We start from the raw sequence: 26,832 nt of genomic DNA on the forward strand, positions 1-26,832 counted from the left end.
CGAGAAAGAGAGAGAGAGAGGGAGAGAGAAATGTTAGGCGATTAGTGAGGCGGGGTTAATCGCGAGCGTCAGCTGCCGCTTGATTGGTAATATCGGGGTCACGGGATGCTCTCTCTTTTGCGTAGTTCAACCTCGAGGGGGACGGATGAATCAATTTGAACTTACTGAGAGCCGCCACCGGTGACTTTTCCCCGCAATCACCGTAGAAGGTGACGTGAAGGGGCGGCAGGAGCGGGTCCCGATCGCAGGCCGATTTCTGTAGCTCGCACTCCGAGGGGTAGGTCTTCGCGTCGCTGCCGCAAACCGGTTCCCCAACGTCGTCGGGGGGACAGGATTCCGGACAGATGCATGCGCCCCCGACGCATCGAGCCCCGTTCTCGCAGTGAATCCCCGCGCAAAGTGCTGGATGAATTAGTTATCGTGTCACCACCCTGTCTTTCCTCCTTCGTGTTCATTTCTTATTCATTTTTACCCCAGTTGTATTAATGCGTTTACGTTATACATAAGTTAGAGAGGAGGACTGCAACCACCGGCTGACGTTGTGTTACAGCTACTGTACCACGCATGTATATATAGACAATCGACACTTGTTGCGTGTTGGTAGAACGATATTTTCGCTAGGTTTGAAATCAAGTTCCGGTGAATGAAAATTTTCCATTACGGCTCCGACGTCGGGTCGCAATCGATGCAAGCTTTCTAACCTATAGCCCGTATTTAATTTTAAAAGTCTTCCTTAACCATTTTCATCGCACTACATCGATTCCATGTGAAAATATTAACGCATCGCAGCTTGCAGTAAGTTGTTTCTACTCTTGTACTGGTACAATTTACCCGAAACCATTTGCTGACCGTAGAGATCATGATAAGTTCTAGGTGCCGTATTGTTTCGGAGTCGTGCTCTTGTGTAATTTTACGTTCATTCTCAATTTTACTCCGAACACGTTAATTATCGGTGAGAGAAATTTAGGAGATAACAAAAAAAAATTATCACGCAACGAGTGACGACGGAGTTAAATTGTGGCCTTGGGCTTGGTTAAGGCTTAAAGCTTAGCAATTCTCAACAATTTTCAGGGAGTTTGCATCTGTTTTTTCTTACCGCAGTCCCCTTTGTAGCTGACTACAATCAGCGTCTGCGAAGCGCAGGATGCCTTCTTCAAGGCGCACTCGCTGAAATACGTCACGCCGTCGGTACCGCAAACCGGCATCTCCACCTGGAATTACAGAAACAATCCGCATTAAGGATCAAAGGAGACCTCATGGGAATGTCGAGTTTCTCGTAAAATTCGAGTCAATTTCGATGGATGTTTGATGTTGAAAAAAATTGACAGACATCCGCAAAGAAGAACCGGCTAATATTTCAATCAAAACTCGTAGATAGGAATTCCGTCTTTTTTTGTTTCGTTATTCTTGAAATTTGTGTAAGAAGATAGTGATAAAAAAAAGGGTTAAACCAGAAAATGAACATTATTTGAAATCAATTCATTTCGTTGAATGAATACGGTAGCAGAATGGCGAAATTGACGACGTACGGATCAATCGATTGTTTCCTCTTTTGTGCACAAAACTCGCCTCTCAGGCATTGAATTATTTACTGGACAATTCACAGATCATTGTAATTATTCAAATGAAATATCTCGAGCTTTCCGCGTCGACGAAGGTAAATATATAATGAACATTAATCACGATAGAACAACGCGTTACGTATACGTATATAACGCGACGTTTCAATCACAGAAAAAAAAAACCGTAGTAAAATCAAACGTTTTGCGCAATAGGATTAAAAAAATTAAATAAAAGCATTTGAGAAATGTTTGAAACGTTGCGAAAACTCGGCGAGAGAAATTCACCTACTTCCGACACTTCAGACGCTTTGAGAATTGCATACTGCAGTTATACGGTGAAACGGCACGAAAGCGTAGCAACGTCACGTGTGTAGAGTTCGTAGTTGAATAAAACTGTCGATGTTCTAACGGTGGGAATATCCGCGCAGTTTAAAACGCTGCAATCTGCGGGATGCACCGTGGATCGAGTCGATGGCGAAGCCGCGTGACAATGGGGCTCAAAACAGGGAACAGAAGGGGATAAAAGGCGAAAGGAGAAGAGCGCGGTTTCTGTAGGTAAGGAAAAAGTGAAAAAAAAAAAAAAAAAAAAAATGGCGAGTCTGGCGCCCTGCGGCTTGTTTTGCTCCTGCGGCCAGAACCGCGTCGCTTCGGCTGGATGCTGACTCGCCAGATCTCTCTCCTCCCCTTTCAGCTCCTGCCACGGTTCCCGACGTACCTTTTCCGCCGCTCTTTAGTTCCCCGCCCCATCGATTGGCATTACGGTGAAACCACGTAGCCGTCTATAGACCGGACAAATAGCGGTGTACAGCGAAATCGGACGCGGGCACGAGTACGAGGCGCTTAGGGAATCGTTTTCGCGACGTTCACGACTCCGCGCCTGCAGGACTGGGGGCGGCGATACTCGACGGGAATACGAGATGATTTACTCAGAGTTTTACACGGGCTTTGTCGACCCACAGCCTCGTTCGCCAACTCTCGCGTGTGCTCCTGCATCGCGAACAAATCGTCCGTTTTTCGTACAGGCGAAAAATTCACCAAAGGAATAATTTTTGTCTTCCCCGAACCTGCACATATCTCGCATCGACTAACCGCGCCGACGAAGGCTGTATTTTTTTTTTTTTTTTGCTTTCTTTCAACGCTCAAGAAAATTGCAGGAGGATCTTGTTGCGGCTTCTTTATCGAACCGCTGCATGCATGCGACGCAAATTGCACGCAAGGACCGTTCAAAGCTCTGACAAAATTGACACCCTTAACCCAGTTCAAGTTCTTTCCACGATTCCAGTGGCTTTATTTCACTGTGAAATGATAGGCTTCGAGACTGTATCAGTGGTCCTGATTAAAATGCTTTTTACTTTCATTCGATCGTGTGAAAATCGTGAATTCAGATTCACCGTTTTGCGGTCAGATTTTTAATCGTCTCTGATCAAAATGCGTAATTTTTTTTTTTTTTTTTTTACATTCAAAAGTGTACTTTCACATCCAAACTGGTTCGATAGTATCAAAAATGGAAGACGATGTGAACGTTTTTTTTTTTTTTTCACTGTAAACAGACTTGAGAAACAAAAGTAAAACATTTTCACGTTTTCTGGAAACCGAATCTCTTCGAATTCGCCATGGAGTAACTGGAAAAAGCACGTTAAGCAAGGAACGTTCCTAGAATCGTGAACCTCAGATTTTATCCGCGAAAAAAGTTGGGAGTTCAAGTTGAAATAAATTCTTACCGCATTGTCGCAATTCCATGGACAGACACATCTGGCCTCTCCGCTGCTGTCGCTCTCGCATTCGGCGTAATGGTCGCATTTCTTATTCTCGCAGCCGTCTGGAACAGAGAGTATGAAAGAGAGAGAGACAGAGAATGAGTCGAGCGGAAGGGCGGTTTGATTAATCGAGTGAGCGAACAAACAACGAGCACAAGTGGGCAGGAAGGCGGATGTTTGAAGGGGCAAGACGGCGATATCGATTCTAGCTCGAGGATTAAACCGACGGGGAGGCGGCACAGAGGGTGCGAAATTATCCCTTTACACAACCGCGGCAAAACGATCGTGTCACGCCGGGTGCATTTTGCTCGCACAGTTTGCACGAGATACACGATCGCGATGATCGGCTTTTTGCTATAAAACAGCGAAATTTGTCCCCGCGCAACGCGCCGCTTGATTGGATACATCCTGTTTTGCGTTATCGGTATCCCGGCTAGCTTTCCATCGGCTTTGTTATTAGCTCTGTGTACACGGTTTTCATCCCTTATCCAAAACCGATCGAGCCTTACGACCGGTCTATGCAAATATCGGTACACCAATGGTACACGGACAGGGTAAATAATCGTTCGCGATTCCGACTGGCCGGTACGATCCTCTGACGGGAAACGCGTCCGCTTCCGTCTGCCGAAAGTACAATACCGCGTAAAGAATGAGGAAATGTTCCACGTGTCGGTTCGGCTCTTGATGATCCCATCCTCGATCTACTCTACAGAGTTTCGCACGCGAAGCCTGCTACACTCAAAGGGTTTTGCCGGAAAACTAATGGACAGCAGGCGCGGCTCGTTGTCGGGTGAAAAAAAAGTTTTTGTAAAATGCGAGACTTTGAATGGAGAGGGGAAAATAAAGGAGAGCACTTCGGGCAACGTTTCGCAAAATCGATGTACAAGGGCTTGCGAGTATATTCCGTTGAAAAATTCCTCAGAGCAACCTTCGCGTTGTTTCGTTCGAATCTTGAGGTCGATTATCCGTGTGACATAGATCAGAGCCCGTGAAACGTCGACCAATTTGCGTGATCGTGAAAGAATAAATTATACATCGAGATCCTTGCGGGCGGAGATGATATCGGAACGATTTGAAATTGCATCGTCGCTTCGCGTGATCGAACTTGTATTTAGAATTCATTGAAATCCGGTGCGAATCTCGCAGGCTGGTGGATACTTGCACAGCACGCGACAACTCAAACAGATGCATAGATACAGCCACGGGTTCGACGCCTCGGGGGAATGCATACAGACTGCATTGCACAGGGTGCACACGGAGAGGGTGTCTCGTGATATGGATGAGACGCCGTACGTTTTCATCCTGGGTCTCTTGCAGCGATGCCTTGGAAAAGAAGGAGCAAAAAGTCGTGAATAACGCGGAAGCGAACGTGCAGAACGTCGGATTTTCGCACCTCGGGCACCGGGTTAAAGGGTTTCAAAATTCATCCCCCAAAGTGAATATTAGTAAAAAGAAAAAAAAGAAAATAATAACCAAAAACATATAATAAAATAAAAGAGATTTATCGTCGCAAGAGGCTTACGGCTCGTTATGTTTTTTTTTTTTTTTTTCTCTTTCTGACACAGCAAAATCGTCGAGTTTAGCCGGATGAAACATGCGACAGATTAAAGAAACATTCAAAAAATCCCTGCCGGATTGTCAACTAGAGCGAAAGAGAGAGAAAGAGAGACAACGTCGAAGCGCGTGCGCGTGTAATTTGCGTTGCAAATGAACCGTGGCTGCGGACGCCCGGCATGCTTTCACCGAAAGAGCCGGAGGGTGAATATATGCCAGAGAGTTAAATCGGTCAACCCTCGGCAAGCGGGATTTTCCCGGAGACGGACAGCCGGTCGACGACGGGTGTAATAATCGGGGTTGATTTTTTGCTTTTGGGGTTTGATAAATGTTCAGATTTCATTTTGCTTCGGCAGGGCGAAGATGAGAGCGAAGAGACGCGGAAGGTACAAGATATTACGTACAAGGTAGGTACGACGGATATGTACGCGAACGGCGAAAAGCTCTCTCCACTACCGCCGCCATACCGATTCAACAATAGAATTTTGCTTTATTATTTTCCTCGCCAAGGAATGGGATCCCCGCTATGCGGAAGAACCCACGGTGCCGTATTTACAATACCGTCATCCTCTCTCTTTCACTCATTACGCTTCACGATCTGTCCTTCTGCATTCGGGGTATTCCTACAATACCCGCCCCGTTGGGTTTCGAATTAATTAAGGAGCGGCGGAGGAGATTTTCAGGAAACCGTATAATATAACGTACATTTTTTACTAAAAAAGACAAACAAAACGAGATAAAAAAAAAAAAAAAAATAAAAAAAAAAAAAACCGCAATCCGCCAGACGAACCTTGAAAGGAAAGAGAAAAAAATGGACGAATTTACGGGCACCGTTTTTCACATAATTGTGCAACTATATGCATAGATCTATTATACATTGGAGGTTCTTGCTGAATCGCAAGGTATTCCCGACATGCTAGACTTTCTTGATCATTCAGGACTGATCGTAAAAAGGACGAACTAGTTTCGCGAGTCCGCAAGCATTATTGTACCTGTAACTTTATACGTGTATACACTGCGTACGTATATGTATGATACTTACTGCACAATCCTGTATAGAGAACTCGGATTTCTCTCCGATGTTGACAGGCCTCGAGGCGAAGTTTGCACTCGTTGCCATAACTGATACCGTCATCGCCGCAGACAGGGTGAAACTCGGCCGAGCAAGTGGGACACTCGCAGACCGCGTTATCTCCGTTTTCAGCGCAAACAGCGCCCCATTGACAAACCTGGAAATTTCAAGATACATGCGCCGACATTAGTCGGAATATCACGAGATGCACTTCGATTTCTAACTCCGTTTCGAAATCGGTGAAGTTAACTTTGCTCTCAGGAGCAAGCAATCAACGCCGTTGCATCATCGACTCGAACACGGCGAAAGACATTGATCGTTAAGTCGACACGCCGTCGGAAAAGTTTTCACGACAAGAAAGATTATAACTGACTCTTGAGCGGACAATTTCCCGAGTTTCATCCTTGTCTTCTTGTTACTTCGACTTTCGAGGATATGATGCTGCACGATGACGCGGAATGGGGAAAAACAGAGAGAGAACCGTCTGTCGGAGGGTCTCAGAGAGCGTTTGAAAGGCGTAAAGACGGGCTTAAAGCGACTCGGGATGAATCGGCGGGACAGTCTGAATCAAAAGTTAAGAATAGAGCGGTCGCGGCTTGAAGAATCTCGAGGAATGCTATTTGTCGACAAACATTGAAAAAGTACCAGAGCTTGTTAATTTTTCAAGGTCCCAACTACGAAGCCTCCCCTCAACTTGTCGACAACTAATCAAACATCCTGTTATATTCGATTTGCTTGAGATTCAGTTTCATCAAACCGCGAGAGGGATGTTTTTTAAACTCTGTTAATTTTCCTCCGCGTTTTCAAACTTTCGATTCAGACGGTCCGAAGGTTGTCCATCCTGAAAAGTGGCGCAAAGAAAACTTCCGTAAGCCGCAGCAGGTATTCATCAGTGGAATAATAAAGAGAGTTTTTGCGTTACCGGATGCTGGAAGGCCTCCCTTCTTACCCACCTTCTCCGAACAAGGTCCCCTAGAGCCACAGGCGCCAGTGTAGGCCAGCTCGATGCTAGTCTTGGTGATGCACGCCTGACGTTTCATCTCGCAAAGCGATGTGTAAGTAGATCCGCCCCTGGCACAGACGGGCCTCATTACCGGCTGACATTCCGGGCCGCATTCGCACGTAGCGATTCCGTAACGGTTGATGGCGCACTGCTGATAAGACCCGCATTTCGCATCGTCGCACGGATTGCTTCCTGCTCGAGTGACAAAATAAAACCCCCGCCCCCCCCCTTACCGTATGAAAAGACCTTTTCCTTTGCGGTAGAAAATCAGTCGATCACCGCGTCGTAACGCGCATGTATTATGTATGTACTCACCGGAGCTGCAAGCGCCCAGGTAAATCTTCCTCAGCGGTAACCTGGACCGACAGGCTTCCTGACGAAGGCTGCACTCGTTCGAGTAAGTTTTTCCGTCGCTTCCGCAAACCGGGGAAAACTCGAGGCCGCACTGTTCCCCGCACCGGCAAACCGGCTGCCTCGAACTGTCCAGCTGACAAACTTCCGGCTCGACGCACTCAACCCCGGCACAGGGATCTGAAAAGACGTTTCTCATCATTTTTAACCATGTATGAGTAGAGTCGCGATGAGATAAAGATTCTGTGTACAGATTCCTGCACCGACCGTTTACCGACACTATTAGAACGTTCTGGAAGTGCGCCAGAGTGGGGATATTCCCTCACTCTCGAACGTTCCAGTGCTGTCGGTAAGAAGTCGGTGCAGGAATCTGTATTCGAAACTCGCCCTACTACCCTACATGCATGAAATTAACACGCGAGGAGAGAGAGAGAGAGAGAGAGAGAGACGGAGAGAGAAACGCCCCGCATTTCGGCGCTGAATTTCGTTTCCTCCGTATTCGATGTATAATTACACGATCGAAGGAAGAAAATGCAGGCAACAGGATACGAGGGAAAGAATAAAGAAGAACAAACATTGAAAGAGGTGTACAATACAAGGGGAGTGAGACGCGTTTAGGGTAATGTTGCGTGCAGTAAAACGTGCCGCGAAGAGCGCGTGCAGGGGGTGGTTTTATTCCGAGGCTCGTTGTAGGGGAAGGAAATTTTCGAAACAAATGAACCCTCCAGCAGCGGAATTCCATTATCCGTGTGATCTTGGCCACGGCGGCAAAATCCCGCGTTTTCTCCTCGATTTCGATGCGGATCATGGGGCGTCGCGACGCCGGGTAGAGGGAGAGTTTACCCGCTTCGCTGGACTGCAACTTAAGCTAACCCCCGGGAACACGGTTCCTCTTCCAGCGAAACTTGCCTCGTCGGCTAACCGGGCATGCGGAAACCGGAAACGGAACCAAACTTCCTTCCTGGACCCAACCTCGGTTGCTTTAGAATTTCGACCATCGAACCTTGGAAGAATTAGAAATGCACTCGACGAATTATTTCTTCTTCGTATGCTCCCTTCTCCTTCCGCCTTCTGGGAGGTGCATTTTGCGAAAGAGAAACAAGACGAAAAAGAATTAAAAAAATAAAAAAATAAAAAATCGCGTTTCAAAGCGGCGAGATCTCGAGCTTTTCGGTCCCTCGCCTTTGAAACGCTTTTATACAATCTTTTGTCACCCCAAAGTTACGCGAGACGAAAGAAAAATCGCGCGCACAGTCCTTTCACGCGGTGTATGTATACGTATGTATGGTTATAATGTACATATGTAAGTGGTAAGGAAAACGAGAAAGTACCTACGTTTTAGGAGGAGAAAAATTCTCACGGGATATTTTTACAAAAACCAAAAAAAAAAAAAATAAATTGGTAAATTCAATGAACGTGCAGAGGATTGCAGAGAACGATGGAAGAGAAAAAATAACACTAGGTAAGGGAATCGGAAAAGAATTATAGTTAACTTTGTTGTTACATTTTCGTACAGATACATTCTCTCTTACACGTGTATTATAATATATTATACCTATACATATACGCGAGAGTATCCGAGTAACTGATTTTGCCCTTCGCGTTCAGAATGATCCGAGGCTTTCAAGTTGTTTTTTTCTTCTGTTTAAAATTCTCCGAACGACGCTGAAGGCGATTGTTTTAAAGTTCGACGAAGCAAGACGCGATTGCCGAGCTTTTTCCTTCCCCTGCAGGATCTCCCGGCATCCCAGCTTATACAGCTATTCCCGCATAATCTTTCAAGTTTATACTCATCCCTGCAAGTTTTTATCCCTTATTCGTGCAAGCCTGCAGTTTCTTGTAGCATTTCTAAATATTTTCATCAAGAGCCTCGATTTTGCTAACGCTTAATTTTTATTTCTAATCTTATTTCGAAGTCCTTCGTGTACTCGCAGGTTCAACCCCGTTGCTATAAATGTAGCGTATAGGTATACGTATGCAGTACATAGCGCGGTGTAAGAGAAGTGAATTATTCGAAGCACACTTCATGCGGAGGTTTCAACGTTTTCGTCGGACAGATTCACGCTAGACTCCGATGTTATATTACACGGAAATTCCACGCCTTTGATGTTCCCTTGGCGAAGACACGCCTTTCACTACCGTCGCGTAAAACAGCATAAACTCGGTACGATTAATAAGTAATCCTAGTTCAGCAGCCATCCAGCCTATGCGAGACATTCGTCAGCGGTTCTGAATTACTGGAAAAGCCTTGAATAATGATTCCCTGGCACTTTATGTCTCAATGCCATCTTATTAATAACGACGTATCGCCCGTTTATAACAGTTCGGAAAAGAGAATTTATAATTGCCGCACAGAGAAATTATTTCATCAGTAGTTTGAAATTTTAAATTGAAGCAGATTGAGTTGGAACTTGTTTAAAAAATAAACGGGAAAAAGTTAAAGGATCGTCGATTTAGATAAAGAAACTTCAGGTGTAATTATAATTTTTAAAATCTGAGATCGTTGCATTGGTCTCCTTTTTGTTGGTACCAAAATCGTTGATCTATGCGTAAAAATTGAAGGGTGAAAAATGGAAAAAACATTACTTGCAGGAATTTTTAATGGTTTTTCAAGCAAAAAGAAAATTCTTGTAGATTCTGTTATTTAAAATTCTTCGGATTATTCAGTCATATTCCTATTCATAATTTCACATTATGTATCAATGAAATAAATCGAGAGTCTTTGCCGAAGTTCTATGCACAAAAATAACGCACCTCGGAAGTTTGCCCCTGCATTCGTTCCTTTATTACACAGGGAACCGCTGCAACAAGACCCAAGTCGGTCGTATCGTAAAACCCGAATTTAACGACTGTAAACGAAGAAGCGTATAAAGACACGGCGTTTCGTCGCGAAGAAACTTACGCCGTAGAAAGTATAGCGGAGGAACGGTTTCTTCCGTAACAACGGTTGTGAGACGGTAAGGTCGCACTGCAGTTGGCTGAAGGAATCGTTGATACAATCAAACACTCGTTTTTCCTCGCCTGTTTCCACCCGTTTTTTTCATAATAAACCGAATCTTCCTACTGTGCATACAGCCGGCGTCTTGGGAGTAATGACAGAACCGCCTTTAACAGCACTTCGGGCACTTGCGTCTTTACTGTTCCGCAGCCTCTTGAGCAGAGTGAAGTTCGAACAATTCCACGGTGCCTGTATAATGTAAATTACCGGAGTCGTTGACAATTCCCGGTTAATTATTCCCATCGTCCGTAAAAAGATGGAATGAGACGAAAAAAATTGGCGGCGACATACTTCCGACTTGTTTCCGCTTCGGGCGCCGCACCGGAAAAGCTTGATCGAATTTCGAGAGAACGGGGCGCGAACTCAGAGAGGTGGGAAAATTTAGTTGAGACCATTTTACCCGGTGCATATATATAACCGCTTTGTCCTTATTTCGGAACGTTCAGGCGTGAGAGGGAACCGCCTTAAGTCTCTTGCGAAAAAGTTACTCCGCATCCAGTCTCTCGGTTCTCTCTTCATCCGCTTCCTTGAGGAGAAATAAAGGGAGGCGAACGGATTCGTTTTCAATTTGAATCGCGGACCCGATTCTCCTCCTCCGTACAGGGAATCCAAAGTATTCTATATTATATCCGCTGGCTGTGAAACCAACGCGAAGAATGCTAAAACTTTGAAAACTTTTTAGCTAATTTGATTTATCGGGTATGGAAGAACGTCATGGCGCGAATATCAAGGGAAACCTGCCACCAGCTCCCATCTTTCCAACGATATCTTATCGCGAGAAATTTATTATCGACTCTCTTTTAGCGACGGTGAAACGATCCCGCGTTATACCGGCTCTTGATTGATGAACGGCATTGTTGGATCGTCTTTCAATTCCCCCGGTTTCGAATAAATGCTTCACCGCCTCTCCTTTTCCTACCGCAAAGCGGCGGCATACCGCGTTGAATAATTCGTAGGTATATAATGTACATATACATATATATATGTATATACGCGTATACACGTATACATAGATATGTCTGTAATATAATTTACGAGAATATGACTCTGCTTTACTTGGAATTATTGATCGATCATACGCCCTGTTGAATTCTAGATTCATAACGCTCTAGAAAAAAAAAAAAAAAAAACAACCTCGAAAGATTTCGATATCAAGTGTACGCGGAACGATTTGTCAAATGCGTGTCTGCCCAGGAAATAACGTTTACAGAGGGTATCGTAATTCTTTCGAACATGCTTGCGGATGGTTGAAAAATGCAAAGAAATCGGAACTGCGGTGCAACGTTGACGGGAATTTGTCGTTTTATTTTTTATTCCAAAGTAACCGTGTCTCTTTCCTCGAAGTGAACTCACCGTGGTTCGAAAATTCCGCCAGAAGATGGCCGGGTGAAGAAACTTTTCTGAATGTAATAAAATATTAACGCGTCAATATTAGGTCCGACTCCGGAGAAATAAGGTTATATATCTACGGTGTTTTGTTTTTCCCTCGTACTTTTACCTATAGATGCACCCTCCGAGCGACAAGAGGATGTCGCGGCGAGGTGAGATAGATAAATGATAGCCCGAAAGCGAATGAATGACCGAGTGTGTTGGTAAATTGGCAAAAACAAAAAAAAAAAAAAAAAAAACCACGGTTATACCTGCTGTTCGGTAATTACCTGCCATAGGCGATAAACGACCGCTCATTAAAGAATTCCTATCCCTTGCGCCGATCCGCTTTGACCCGGATGAATCCCGAATGCAGATGTCGAAAGGGTTGTTAGCTACACGCCTTGTGCTCCCGCCTCGCAGAGGGACTGTCGGGGAATATTTAACCAACTCATTAACAGCTAGTTTCACCCAAGTCTGGTACACGAACCCGGACGCTTTCCGGAACCGGAAGGGAAAGGGGGGAGCGAGGGAGAAAGAGCAAGGGAGCGGGGAGTAGGGGGGGGGGTAGGAAGGACGACTTACTTAATCCTGAGTAAACAGCACTTTCCTACAACCTGCAGCCTGATCAAACATTTGTCCCCACTACCCGCCTGATTAAACGCAAGGCTGTAGCCTAGCGCTAAGTTTGTCGGCGCTGCCGCTGCTGCTGCATCGGGGCGAAGCGACTCGGATGCAACGGTGCATTGACGTGCGGAGAGAGAGAGAGAGAGAGAGAGAGAGAGAGCGAGAGGGGGGGGGGGGAGAGGGAGAAAGAGAGACTGCGAATCGTCTATACATCAAGGTTTCCGGCTGACTGCACTCGGACTCACGTCACTGGCTCGTGCCGCTAATTTATCATTGTCTCTCTATGTTTGGGGTTGGTTGGATGGTTGGTTATACGCACGTGACGCGGAGATATCGCGTTATGCACGCGAGTTCTACCCTACGCTCCACACGAGCTAGCTAACCAACCGCGTTTTTGGGGGTGACCAGAAAACCCGCGGCTAGAGTCCAGCTGTTCGCCACCGGAACCGCTGACGTGTGTTATTAGTTTATTCGTTTGTCAAGTTCCGATACGGGCGCTTTTGTTTTTAACGCTTTGTACTTTGTGCCTACGGCAATGGATTTTTGATCGGGAAGTCGAAATTCTGAATACAATTTTTTTTCGTTGTTTTTCTCAGCTCTCGAATTCTGTGAATAAGTTTTGTACATATGATATTGTTACGTAAGCGGGCGAAATAAATAATCGGGAGGATTCAAAAGGACTGGGGTGGTTTATTTGGGACAAAAGTGCAAGGAGACGTGTGTCGTTTTTAAAGTCCGTTCAAGGAATAATCCAGAAAGATCCTCGTTGATTTCAAGATACGATCGTTGTCCGGGAACATCAGATCTTCATTTTGATTAATTAAATGAATACATGCATATTCGAAGGGGGAAACCGTAACACTACTATTAATAATATATGTATATGATAAATTCGTACCTAAACGAAAAAAGATGTTCTTCTAGCAATTTCTGACGATCTGTTTCAAAATCGGCTCTATGTATCGAAGCATCGAGCTTTTTTACACAAGAAACACGTTAGCTCATATTTTTTTCCCTGATGACAGGTAGTGATATATAAATATCAAAAACGGAGGTTAGATTCAAAAACGTGATAAAATTTACGAACAGGTTTCTGGTAAACAACAAGGCCTAAAGGCCTAGAAATTGGAGGATTTCCATTTCTTAGCGAGCATAAACAACAACGAAAACGTCTCGGTTAAATTCGGATCGAAATTTCAAGCATCGGTATATCGTACACAGTTACTCCGAGTCATATTGGGGGATTCAGAGATCGTATCAAGCCCTCGCGAATGACCCTAGACCCGAAACGTTCGGTCGGTTTCTAATTGCCATTGTCACAAGCCACTCCAGGGGATATTAAACTTTGCAAACGAACGTGCGATACAGTTATTCGCGCTGCATTGCGGGCACATAATACGGGGTCAGGATCAGAACGAGGACGTGGACGAGGACGCGGAGGTGAGAGCATTAATCGTCAATGCCTTCGGGGCGAGAGATTCGACCGATAAAGCTCATTTCTACTCACCGCATTTGCCACGGAAAGCGACGGTGACGTTCAGCCCTTTGGTGCAGGCGAAACGGTTCAGCTCGCAGAGATTAGGGTAGTCGACCCCGTCGCTTCCGCAGACGGGAGAACCGCCCTCGTGGTCACCGAGGCTCGGACAAGAGGTTGCGCACTCGCATTTAGCGTCGGAACCATTGCGGGTTCGAACGCACTGCGCTCCTTGCGAACAGTTGAGCTTCGTGCAGGGATCCTTCAGTTCTGGGAACAAAAAATTGTCGGAGACACATCAGGCTAATTCCACTGTAAAGTACAATCGTTGATGTTCGGGGGGATCGGATTGAACCACTAATTAGAATAGAAACAGAGACTGAGAGAGTCGAGTTCGGCGCCAGAGGGGTCAGATTTGTTTTCCAATTAATTCAGACCGACTGTGCCCAAAAGCTTTCCCGATTTACTCGATACATCCCTCCGGTAATTAATTAGTCATATTAATGGTCGTCTCGATTATCCCGTCATTCGTTGCTCCCCTATCGCGTTATGCGATACTACGAAAATCCCACTTCTGACACAAATTCAACGATTTCGTTGAGTCAAGACAACCCGCGAGTTCTCCGTGTTTCTCATTTTCAACCTAACCCCAATTCCGACACATCATTATTCACTCTCAGGAATAAAGTTATTCCGTTGGAAACAACTGATCGCAATAATTAACTAAACTAACGATTCGAATATCAATAGCCGTTTGTAAACCGTATTGAAAAAAAAATAAAATAAAATAAAAAACACCAACCGAACGTGCGGTTTTTATCTGATACGTCGCTATAGAAACACTTGACTAATCGAATTTTATAATATTCTTTTATTCTTCTTCGAAAAGTAAACAGCCAGGGACATTAATCAGCGAAGAGTTTGCTGCGAACTCTCGGAGTCTCTGCTGCATTTAGTCGCCGTAGAAATATCAGCGAAGGTTGGAAACACTGGCACGTTTTTAATTACTAAGAAAGCCATTAGCCCGAGGTTCTATATTTAAATTGGCGGATAGACGACATATGCCTGCACATATTCTGACTTCGTAAATTCAATTGTATAAGGTACACATAGAGCTGGAAATGCCATCGCGAGTTTGATTAATTAATTAATTATTATTACAGCTTGATCCAATATCGAGTGTTTCACGGAGTTAAGCGGATTGCGTCAAATTGGCAAAGCAGATTTTATGCAGTTATGCGTCTCGGATCAGGTGGTAATGCAACTTCTCTGAGACGGAAAATACGATGGTGCTAATTATGTTCGTCAGGTGGCTTAGATATTATACCTTTTGGATAAATATAGCAGCAGCTCGACACGGCTATCGAAGTACAGATCAGGATAAACGTGTTCATTTCGGAGGTCTGTGTCTATATACGATATTTTTTTTTTTTTTAACGTCGCAACGGATGAACGGTTACTCGAGGCTATTGCATTAAACTGAAATAAAGCTTCGTTCAACATCAAGGGTTTACACGGTACGGATTACGGCAAGCGGATAAAGGTGTAATTTAAACTGGTTAATTTAATTATCTCGTCATATTATACTATACGTTCCTGGCAGAGATATTTCGTTAAACACCCGTTACGTTCGGCGCGTTGCCCGATACGCACGTTAATTCGTACAGAATGCTTTTTCAAAATAAAAAAAAAAAAAAACATCCGTTTGATTACTGTTTGTTTTTACGATATAAGACGTTGTTGATGAAGTTTTGTGAATTTCAGACTGAGCTCCGCTTCAATAAAATAAAAATATAAATTTTATTTAGAACAAGATTCCCAATTTTATTTACAGTTTTATGATTTATAGTTTCAGGAACATTCTAGAATTTTTTCATCGAAATTATTAACAAAAAAGGCGGCATGGTGCATATAAATAACGAACGACTCCGAAATCGAGGGCTTTCACAGCGTCGCATCTCGTGACATCACTGTCCGAGTTGTAACAGATAGAAAGAGAAAACGTTCGAGTTGAAAACATCTTTTTGAATTCGAGCTCAAAGCCCAAATGATGAGTTTGTGTTTTTTTTTTTTTTACTTTCAAATATACCCGATTACAAACAAAAATAAACATATTTGGGCCAAAAATCTCCAAAACAATTCTTACAAAAAAATTTCTGTTATCAAATCTCAAAACTTTACCCACGATCTTGAATCGGTAAACGGTTTTTTAAAGATTTTGTCAAAGTTTCAAGTCAATCGGACAAACGTGTGCCACCGTTTTGTTATTAATTTCAATCAAAAAAATTCTACATCGTTCTTCAAATTACAAATAACAAAGTCCTCAAACTGAAATTGCTCGGAGGGATTTCATTTCCTTTGAAAGAAAATTAAAAAAATAAAAAAAAAATTACAAACAGGTATGATTTTAGACCGTTCAAGCTTGAACATGCAAAAGGAACCTTGGCTGGAGCTGCGCTCGGCTCTGATTAACATGAAAATGACACGGTAGTCCTTGGGAGAGGGCGGTGGCCGGGGTGAAAGAATAATTAGCGAGGGTAGAAGGCAGAGGCCTCCGGAGATCAGAGGCAGCGGTCAGGGAGTCAGGCAGATTAGTGGTCAGACGTTAAGCGCTAAGTGACGCGAACCCCGGTGCCTGGTTATCGGGCACGGCGGCTGACTGCAGCTCGGTTTTACTACCGAAACGCCAAGTGGCAGTTGTTGGGTGGGATCGCGGGCTGCCCTAGGACCTAAAAGTTAATTGACCACCCTGCAGGCGAATGTTGGAAAGCTCCGGGAGAGTCCGCCATTGGCGAAGGAACAAAGACGCGGGCCGTGGGGTAAAGTTTAGTATGAAAGGAAATAAGAAACTTTTGCCTACTTTTGTTATACCGTTATCTTCCTTTGTCAGCGCACGCCAACCTCGCGTTATAGAGGAATGACAATGGGGGATGTAATTAGCGGTTAAGATCGGTAATTAATAGGATGGAATTCAAGAGATTCGCCTCTCTGTGTAAGCTTAGTTCTGATTTTTTTTTCTCTTCCTTTACCTTTTCTCCAACCTTTTTTATACCCTGTTGCTTTGTTCCCCACTCATCCGTACTGCAATTAACAACCGCAATTAATTTCTTCGGCTGCCTCCGCAGACCGACGCCTCTTCGAGACAAAAGTATACTATCGTCTCGGCTTGTCTCTGTACAAAAGAATGTTACGGAAAAAAGACTATTCGGTCAGGACGCTGAATGACGGATAAATTGACAATTTAAGTTAGACGTTACTCGAACTTGGAGCAGTTTGTATAATCAATTTGAATTGATTCGGTTAATTCCGTATTAAGACACTATTCAACACAATTTCAATGAACTATCGTTTAATTCAAGCCAATAATTTATTTGATTGAAACAGTTTCAAACAATCTTGACTCGTTAAAAGACGAATCGACTCTGAAATTTCAGTGATTCGAATTCCAGCTATTCTCTGACGGATCAGTCGGGTTTCAGTTCACTTGAAAATCTTTTTTCACATCGCTTTGTCGTAATATCAGTTACAATTCAATCGAAAGAATGTGTAGTACATAAAAAATAGAAATAGTTTCGGTATTTCAAGATTGTCAAAAATCCAGGAAACCATCGTAAAGAAAAACATTATACTCGTATTTATCAAACCAGACTGCTTCAAATATCAATTTGAACAATATTTGACGCAAGTCTTGATTCCAATGTCGGATATTCTTTGGCAAGAAGTTTCGTCGCAGGCAGAGAAACGCGGTTAAGCTTTGTCCGTTCCCTTCGGAGTGTCCGTTGAACGTGGTTCGAGATAATATATTATGAGAAAATGCACGTCGAGCACTCCACGCTTATATCGCTACGTTATTTGCCCCGGTTTTTCGTTCGCGGTTGGTGGGCGTGAACTTCGTTGCACATCCATGTAGGTGCATACAACGAACGTGCTTACAAGCCGCGGAGGACGGGTACCTATGAACTCGGCCCTTTTTCACCCTACCCCCCCCTCAGGATGTCGACCGACCAAACGAACCCTGCATATACGCGCCGTTAAAAGCAGGCTGCACTGACAATTATGTCGTGAGGTAGTGCAGGCATTAAAAGCACAGAGGACCGACGCGAACGGGTTCGAAACTCGTCCGGAGTTCCATGGCCCTCTGCATTCGCGTACGTACGATAAACAGTTCATAAACCTCGCGTTTCGCCGCCCTATTTCTCTTGCAATAATTCGAAACGGTGAACTAACGCAGGCGGGTGCAGAATCATTTCAAAAAAATTCCGCCAACGAATTCTAGGTGTTGTTGATGTTCTTGTTTTCGTCGTAAATTTTTATACGGACAAAATACCGAGCGAGTTGAAACGATATTGCAGGGTGCGTTTTTATTTGTTGTATTTTTAGATATATCAGTTCCGGTATTTCTGTTTTTTTTTTTTTTATTTTTAAATCCCGTAGGATCTGATTAGGTACGTATTACATTCTCAGCCAGTTTTGAATGAAATTTTCACGGCAATTCAACGACTGTCGAACTCATCATAGAAGGCACAGTTTTCTCGAAAAATTTGCGAAATCGTAATACATGGAAACCCGAAAATTGAACATTTTTTAAATCGCATTGCGACTGTTATAATCTCTCATTTCTCATTTCACGTTATTCCACAGGTTCAATTCCATGTGAAATTTCGACGTTTAATTAATTCGGCGTCAATTCTGACTGACGGCTGTTACAACCGAATGAAAAAGGTTCCGGGAAAAATCAGTATTGAATATCACGGGGGTTGGTTTTTGGTCCGTCGATGTACGCCTCTCTGTTTACGTGCATCAATCGTAGTCGCGCAGGGCGAACGATGTGGTCGGATTTGGTCCTTGGTGTCTAGCTGAACGATGTATGCGATCGGAAGGCTAGTTTAAGCCGAGGGTGGGATTGCGTTGAGTTGAATTAGCGTTGGGTCAGGTGAGGTTAGTCTGGTGCTGCTTAGGTCTGACCCAATTTGGCAAAGAGCCATGGAAACAGCTACGCCTGTCCTTTCCCATTTCTCCTCTTTCTCCTTTCGTCTTCCATCGCCTGTCACCGCCTCAAGTTTCGTCAGTCTCGCAATAAGATCTAACAAAATTGAGTAAATCCTCCCAGCGAAATTCGATCACTTCGGGTATTCGTTTTGAAATCGATTTAAAATCACAATTCACTTGTGTTCACTTTCAAAGTTGATTTATATTGAAAATGAAACGAAATCAGTAGCAATATTCTTGTTTCAAATTTTTGTAATCGATGTTATGTGCGCGTCGACGAAATTTCACCGGGATAATGGAGGGATAATCGATGATAAATAATAAACGTTGAACAAGAGATAGAGAAGCGATTGGAGCAATGAAATTATTCAATTTTTCATTTACCAGGATTAAAATTTACCCAGCAAACGCACCTGCAAGTCTTACACAATTCCATCTCTCTGTGCTATTATTCAACGTCGTTTACGCGGAGATCGGTAAAAAGCGATCCATACGAATGCGAGAGACCTTATTCCCCATTCCCCGGCTTCTAAGCCCGCCGTCGATTTTCTAGGGAAAAATTTCAAAATGTCGCAAAAACGCGAGTTAATCGACTGATTGTGATGGAATTTCCCCGTACAGTCACCGATTACCCGAGGAGCCGTTCATTTTGGGAACCAATTCACGAATGACTACGAATCATTGACGTTGATATCGAGGGATTGATTTTGATTTCCAATAATTTCCATGCATTCCAGGCGATTTCAGGTGATCTCCAGATCGGATAAAATCACAGAAAATCACAACAAGTAACTGAAAATCGATTAGAATGTTGTGAAATGATTCGAATCAGAATTAAAATCAGTTGAAGAACTATAAATCAACGAATGTAAACGATAAGGTATAAAAATCAATAGAATATCAATAAATTGAAACTCATATTTGACGATTTCCACGATATATTCAGCTCTATTGTGTATAAATTTCAACTGATCACGAATGATTTTCAATGAGTTGAGGTACCTCGATTGATTCCTGCTTAATCCATCTAACATATCAATCATCAAACTTCCTGTTAATTTACAATTAACTGTCGAATCGTTAAATTTATGACTTCCTCTAGCCAGCGAATGGTCCGCAGCCGGACCAAATCTTCCCGCTGTTCGAATTCTGGCCGAACTCGGTTACGCCAAACCCTCATCAAGTCTAGTCCAAAGACAGACCCTCAACCCTGCATTGCAGACAAACTTTCCGTCCAATGCCGGCTCGTTCGAACGAAACTTGCTCGGCTTTTAGAGCGTCACGGGGTCCTCTTGTCTCTGAAATTATCATCGGTACGAGGATAACGATTTCAACCCCCCCCCCCCCCCCCCCCCCCCCTTCAAGGAGCAATTTTAAGTTAGTCGTTGTATAAACGACGCCTCGACACGAAGGCGCGCATGCATCAAATTCGTATAACAAACGTCCGTCCGGCGATGTCGTGTCTGACCTCAACAAGTTGTCGTACTTTAATACTTGTTTCGCTGCGCCCAGTTCGTGGACTTATCTTGTTCTCGTCGAGGGTCGGATTGTCCAACTGCTCGCTTGTCTCCGTACCGGGACGAAGGCTATCGTGTCGACGACGGACGCTGTTCACCTCTTATCTGACCCTCTCCTCCCCCTCCCCCCCCTCCCCTTCCACTTAAATATCCAAAACGCGAAAAAACTCACACTCGCATGTCCACGACACCTCGGAACCTGCATTTATCTTTATGCTAATTTAAGAGTATTCCCACAAGCCGCGAAGTCAGGTTCCCCCCCCCCCCCCCCCTTTTTTTCTTTCTCCTTCTCGATCACACAGATACGGATTTTTTAAACTGACGAACACGAATGTTGTATCGGTAATGACCGGCGATGAGCGAGTAATATTTCGTTCTGTATTGGAGTTTTCTCGTTTCTTCGAAGCAAAGAAAAAAAAAAAAAAAAACATGTATGAGAAACTGTAAGAATACTTTTCACCAACCTTTGTTCGAGGTTAATGCTGTTGGAAAGCTTGCCGCGAGAGTTAAGGATCGTGAGATTCGATTGTTTGAGATTGAAATTGGCCACTTTTGGATTCGGTATCGAGATATACATAATGGGTCGGGAGGGGGGGGTGGGGAGGGGGAGATAATTTTCAATCACATATTCCAAAGGCCATGCGACGGTGTGTTTTTCGGGGAACACCGGGAAGATCGAGTGGGTAGATTATGCGTAATATTAATAAAAGTTGAGAGTAGACGATCACGAAAGCTGGAGGGGGAATTTAATATCGTGAGATAATAATTCTCGATCGATAATATACTTATATATATACATATGACACTGTATATAAGTGTAGGCGTCAGAGGTCGGCGCGTGGTCGCGTTGTTGAAAAGAAGTCGACGTTTAATCGAGTGGACGACTCGAGGATCGAGGCATCAAAGCGGGTCTCTTGTCTGACTTTTTGAAAAAGCAAAGATAAACGAAGAACAGAAAGCAAAAAAAACAAGAAAACAAAAAAAAAAAAAGAATAAAGAAAACAACGACGCGGCGCCAGGAACAAAGTCCATTGTCTCGTCGGAATTGATTAGAGGGTCCGATCACCGATGATTGCCGAGTTGCCGCACTGACAGGCGTGACGCTCAAGCGTCGCGACGCCTGGTCCGCAAGGGGGTGACGAGTCACTTTAATATTGACAGGTCATGGGATGAGAGGGGGAAATCTTTGACCCGGATTCGTTGCCGTCTAAGGGACCCGAGGCGAGCACCCGCGATTAAAGTTTAAGGGAAGATCGCGTCCTTCGGCCTCTCGCTTTGTCCCCTCTGATCGAGCAAAGAGAGCTTTCCCGATCCCACGTCCTTCCCGTCTCGTGGTCACTTATTCCTCATCTCGGCTGTGCTCTCGGACGTATGAATATTTACGACCCTTCAGTCCTCCGCGACGCTCCCGTCGAGGGTTTGAAACGAACAGTCTGAGACTCGGGATGCTCCCTTCGCCGCTGTTTCCGCTTCGCCGGAAGTACGAGAGAGGCGGGTGGAAAGAAACGTGAGAACGAAGTCGAGGAGATGTAGACAATTTTTTCGAACAAAGTTCACGGCGCGTGTTTATTTGTTAGAAAATTATCAACACAGCGTTTGTTATTGGAATAATTATTTCACCAATCCTATTTTACGGTGACCGCACGCACGTGCTTTTTGATATTTCTCGTCCAGTCGGAACGAGCGTGAGCCCGAGGCCGAGATGCTTTGTGCCAAAGTAGGTATGCGCTGCATGCAGCGCGGATGAAAAAGGTGGGATTTTTTATTATTTTTTTTGATTTTTTTATTTTTTGTTGTTGTAGCGTTGTTTCGCCGACGCTTTCCAACTCCGGGAACCCAGACGAATCACTGTCTGACGCAAGAAACGAGACCCCTGCTACGTTTCTACCAGTTCGCATTTCCCCAGAGCCTCGGAGGAGCCCCATTATTTCTCTCAGCCTCTACCCGCGCTCTTTATTCCTCCTCTCCTCTCTTCTCTTCTCGACCCTGTTACGCTTCTTTACGCGGTCAAGATTTCTCGCCCGACAACCGTGAAATTGATATGAAATTATCCGTTATCCCGGGGTAGTTTCTTTTATCCGTCCTGGCTTTTCCACCGTGAAAGAGTTTCAAAGGTTTTAAGCCTCTCGCGATTCTCCGGTCGTATTTTTACGAAGAAGAATACGTATAAACAAGGTCGAGACGGAGGGAAAATAAAAGCGGGAAAAAAAAAAGAGGCGAGTATAAGAACGAGGATATAAGAATAAGAAGAAAGCTCGGCGAGTCGGGTATGCAGAATCACGCAAAACTTTGAGAATTACCCCACGGACCATAAATAAGAAAGAAACTGACGGCGAAACGGGGCCGGGGGGAGAAAAAAGGGGGTCGAGACCCCGTCGGGTCTGGGATCAAGGGACACCCGATCCGGGATCCCTGGCTTGAGTTATGAAGTGGAAAGGAACGAGTGATTTACCGTGAAACCGTTGATAAACTGCGACCGATTAAAATATGGTTCTTTGCCTGCCGGGGGCTTGATCATCCCCCGCTCCCTTTGCCTCTTCTTTTAATCTCCCTTCGTCGCTTCGCAACAATTCTCCCTGCCTTAATCCTGCGTAAACAATCTTTCTTCCTAATTTTCGCAAAACACCCGGGTGAAATTCAACGACGAATTTTCAGAGAAAATAGCTTCCGTATGTATATCGGCGATATAATTGTTCCGCACATTTGGCTGATTGCGAAATTCAAAATGGCAGATACCAGATTACTAAGAGCATAGAACAAACGCAATTTTCATTAGGAATCGCCGATCTCTCTCTTATCTGATTCAGAAAACAGGTCTCCCTGATTTGGAAACCGATTGCCGAAAAACGTGTATCAAATAATTCAGTGCAACGTCCGAATTTCACGATTGTTTAATTAACATCGAGGCAAGTGTGCCTTGATTAAAGGCGTTAGGCGGATACCGAGACAATATAATCGCCGCGATAAGCTCCCGTGTCTGAAAGGTATAAACAATCCGATTCCACGCTCGTATTTTCATCCCCCTTAGGAAGACGCGCCGGGTGCAAGGGACGTTACATACCGGATATTACTGCGCGTGATGCGCATGTTCGAAGTTGTCTATATGCCCGAATTTCAATATGTATTACACCTACGTATAATATAAATATGAAAATAAATATATGCACCAGACGCCCTGTTTTATTTATGGTTTATCTCGTCCCGCCGCCATCGCGGATCGTTCGACGCAGTCTCGAGTACACAAGGTTGCGAGTATAGCCAGCATTGCAGTTTACACTGCAGGGTATGCATACCTAAATCAAATAACAAGCAAGTGTGTACGGGAAACGCGCTCTCAGTTATCAGAACCGTTGCGAGTGAACCTAGGTACAGAGGATTGTGGCGTTTAATTTAAGCTGATAAATCGAGAGAGCGATGATTAAAGTTTACTCTCTGTGACGATTAGCTCTTTATCGAGAATGTATAATGGCGGTGATTGTTACTCCTAGAAAAGTGGCATTCGTGCAACCGGTTGATATTCACACCTACACATTTCTGTATACCTACGTGTTATATTGTAAACGTACAAAGGACTATATCGCGTGCAACTCGATTGCTTCGCTATTTTGTTTTTTTTTTTTTTTTCTCTTCTTCTAGCATATTTATTTTCCTTAGAGTTACACGAGTTATACTGAATCAGACCGAGGAGTTTATACGGCGCAGAAATTGATTTCTCGCACTGTTAAACGAAGTTCATATATAATTTGTTACGACGGTGTACTCTGTAGTATTTTAATGATTTTACGAAGAAGAAAAGAAAGCAAAAACTACCCCTTATAAACGAGAGCATCCCTGCACTTTAATTTTTTCTTTCTACTATATATGTACGTCACAGCCGGCTGCAGATATCGTGCTGTTATTTTAGCCGAGCGTCTGGCTTTCGTTTTTTATTTTGTCTGTTTTTTTTTGTTTTCTTTTTTTTGTTTTTCTTTTTGCAACCCCCGTCGTGACGTTTATGCGACAAATTTAAAGCTTCAACGCTGGCTGGATTTGAAGGTATTTATTTATGGCTGAAGTAGTAGCTGGTAACGCGTTGAGAAATGCGTTTTTATTCGTCACGTACTTTTTCTCTCTCTCTCGGTTCTGTTTCGTTTCGTTACGTTTCATTTTTTTTTTTGAAGTTTTTTTTTTTTTTTTGTTTTTTGTTCCTTCTCTTCCGAATGATATTATTACAGACGGCGGGCGTGTAGCGAAAAACATTCTCTCTCGTTCACCGCGCAAACTGCACCGGCACTACCAACCACTTTGTAATTTGTCGTTTTAATTGCTCTGTTATACGTGTGTTTGAAGTCGCGGCATTATAATACCCTGCGCAACGTGGCCGGTTACGCTTTAGTTTGCCAAATTTTACTATCAATTTGTTATTCCGCGCGTTTAAACGGGCAAATTAATAATACCGCGTTGGTATTGTACAAAGATATACCGTGCCTAGTTGGCGAACGCTTCATCCCTCCTCGACGCGAAACGAACGACGACGAAGCAAGGTAAATAAAATGTTTTGACGAATGCGGTTGTCGGAAACTTTTCCGTATTTATTTTATACACATGCATTTGTGTGTGCGTGTCTCTACGTGTATTTCTATGTACGTAGATTATAACCGTTTTTCGGATATATATTGGTATAATAACATTTTGTTCAAACTTTCTACCCTCCGCATATACAGTCGATATTTTAACTGGTTATTTTCGTGTTAACGAGTTGCTCATGCTCCTGCACCGTATGACTATTATTTTTTGCTTCAGTTCCGTTGACGCAACGCTTCACGGAAATTAAATTTTTTTGGAAATTACACTACACCTTGCAAAAATTCGTAAGACTCCCTACAAGCGAAGGACGATTTTTACCTACGCGTATACGTATACCTGCAATTCAAGTTTCGACCATGTTGCAAATATTATTGTAATTTTTTACTCGTTTTACGTTTTTTTGTTTTTTTTTTTTTGTTTTTTTTTTTTACTTATTTATATTCAAGCGGCAAGGGTAAGTTCAGGAGAAGGGTTCAACCGCGAAAATTAAGGGCACAAGGGATCGAGAAAGACAGAAGTAGTGGTAGAAAAAAGAGGGAAAGAAATTCTGGTTTTTTTGAAATCCGAACCGAGGTGAATAAAGATTTATGAGGAATAGAAAAAAAATGACTCGGTGAAAAAAGAAATGGGGGTAGGGGGAGAAAAAAAATTGAAACCTCGAGTAACACGTGACTCCGCGAGGTCACACGAGGTCACACGAGGTTGCGCGAAAATGTGTCGTGATTCAATATGGCGACCTCCGTAGTAGCAGGCCTGAGACTTCTTCGGTCCGTTTAATCGTTGGAAACACTTTTTTTCACGGCGTTAGGTAAAAACGTTTTCACTGATTTGGCACTTTCGAGGAAGAATTTGAGCCGTTTTTTTACGCCGCAAGGACACCGCCGGCTGGATATCGAGACACTGAGATTCGCCTCCCTCGGCCTCCGAAGCGAGGCGCTGCGAACTCTGATATTGATTTTCGCGGAGAAAACACACACGCGTTGTAAGTGGGTGCCTACGACACGCCGGAGTGCATTGCTCGAGTCCGAAACCTGGTCCATCGGATGCTGGGGACACCCTCCACCCTCCACCCTCCACCCCGAGGGGCGATTCGATCGAGGGAGTTATAAGTTTAACGGTTGAAAATCAAATTGAAAATCAAGGAAACTCGAATGACCGAATTATTCGATGAGATGCAGACGAGGAAATCGGTCGGGATAATCGGAGTCATTGGTAATCGTTGGGAATCAATTGAAATCGAGCCGCGAGGGTTGGAAATCATGGAAATCGTTGAAAGTTTAATTGCGGCAAGCGCGAAACTTTGTTTCGATTCAACGACGTTCCATCGATTTCCATGGTGACTGCCGAGTGAACCGTACGTTGATTTCCAATCGTTTGCCATTTTCGTTCGAGGTCATTTAGAATGGTTTTTAGTCATTTTATAGTATCCGGTGATCACTGAAAATCATTACAGAGATACGGAAGTCACTGTAAAAATTGGGGGCAACGTCGGAAATTGGTGGAAATTATCTGATACACTTAAAATCAACGGACATCACTCGAAATCAATGTTAATGAACTGCAACTATTAATTTGATTTCCAAACGAATGGCCCCTCGAGTCACCCTGCAAAATATCGTTCTTAACGTTGATGCCGATGCCGATGCTGTGAGTTTCGAGTTATCCAATTAATTCAATGGCTTATTGCAAAGTCTATCGAAATTAAGCTTCCCTACTTTTCGGAAAGATTCGATTCATCTAAGCGTGGATTTGTAGGTACAACAACAGTGATTCGTATTGAATTGAATCAAGATGTCATGCTTCACGTGCTACTTTAAAATATACTTTGTAAAATGCAGAATTTACTCCAGAAACAGTGAAAACCACTGTGTGCAGATTGAAATCTGCTACATTAATAGGGAAAAAATATAGCTGATTCGGGTATTTTTTATTAAAAACCTTGACCAAAGCCTCTCGTTTTCCGCAGTTACGAGTAAGATCTGCTCTTTTTCTTT

General features: G+C 43.8%; 1 protein-coding gene across 10 annotated transcripts in view; it reads right to left on the reverse strand.

The window, feature by feature from the left end:
* Positions 1-26,832, reverse strand: part of LOC107220827 (agrin-like) — a 290,468-nt gene that overhangs the window by 10,615 nt on the left and 253,021 nt on the right. For 7 of the 10 annotated variants that reach the window (XM_046738744.1, XM_046738743.1, XM_046738742.1 and 4 more), the window contains 7 exons: positions 13,800-14,036; positions 7,264-7,479; positions 6,899-7,140; positions 5,916-6,102; positions 3,284-3,381; positions 1,097-1,211; positions 166-402 (listed from right to left, as the gene is read on the reverse strand). In XM_046738744.1, coding sequence (XP_046594700.1) covers positions 166-402; positions 1,097-1,211; positions 3,284-3,381; positions 5,916-6,102; positions 6,899-7,140; positions 7,264-7,479; positions 13,800-14,036 — 1,332 coding nt within the window. Of the gene's footprint in view, positions 1-165; positions 403-1,096; positions 1,212-3,283; positions 3,382-5,915; positions 6,103-6,898; positions 7,141-7,263; positions 7,480-13,799; positions 14,037-15,093; positions 15,246-25,575; positions 25,736-26,832 lie in introns of those variants that run through there. The other 3 variants (XM_046738746.1, XM_046738745.1, XM_046738741.1) reach the window with 3 other exon arrangements.

The sequence above is a fragment of the Neodiprion lecontei genome, chromosome 4 (assembly GCF_021901455.1).
Source record: "Neodiprion lecontei isolate iyNeoLeco1 chromosome 4, iyNeoLeco1.1, whole genome shotgun sequence".
NCBI lineage: Eukaryota > Metazoa > Arthropoda > Insecta > Hymenoptera > Diprionidae > Neodiprion > Neodiprion lecontei.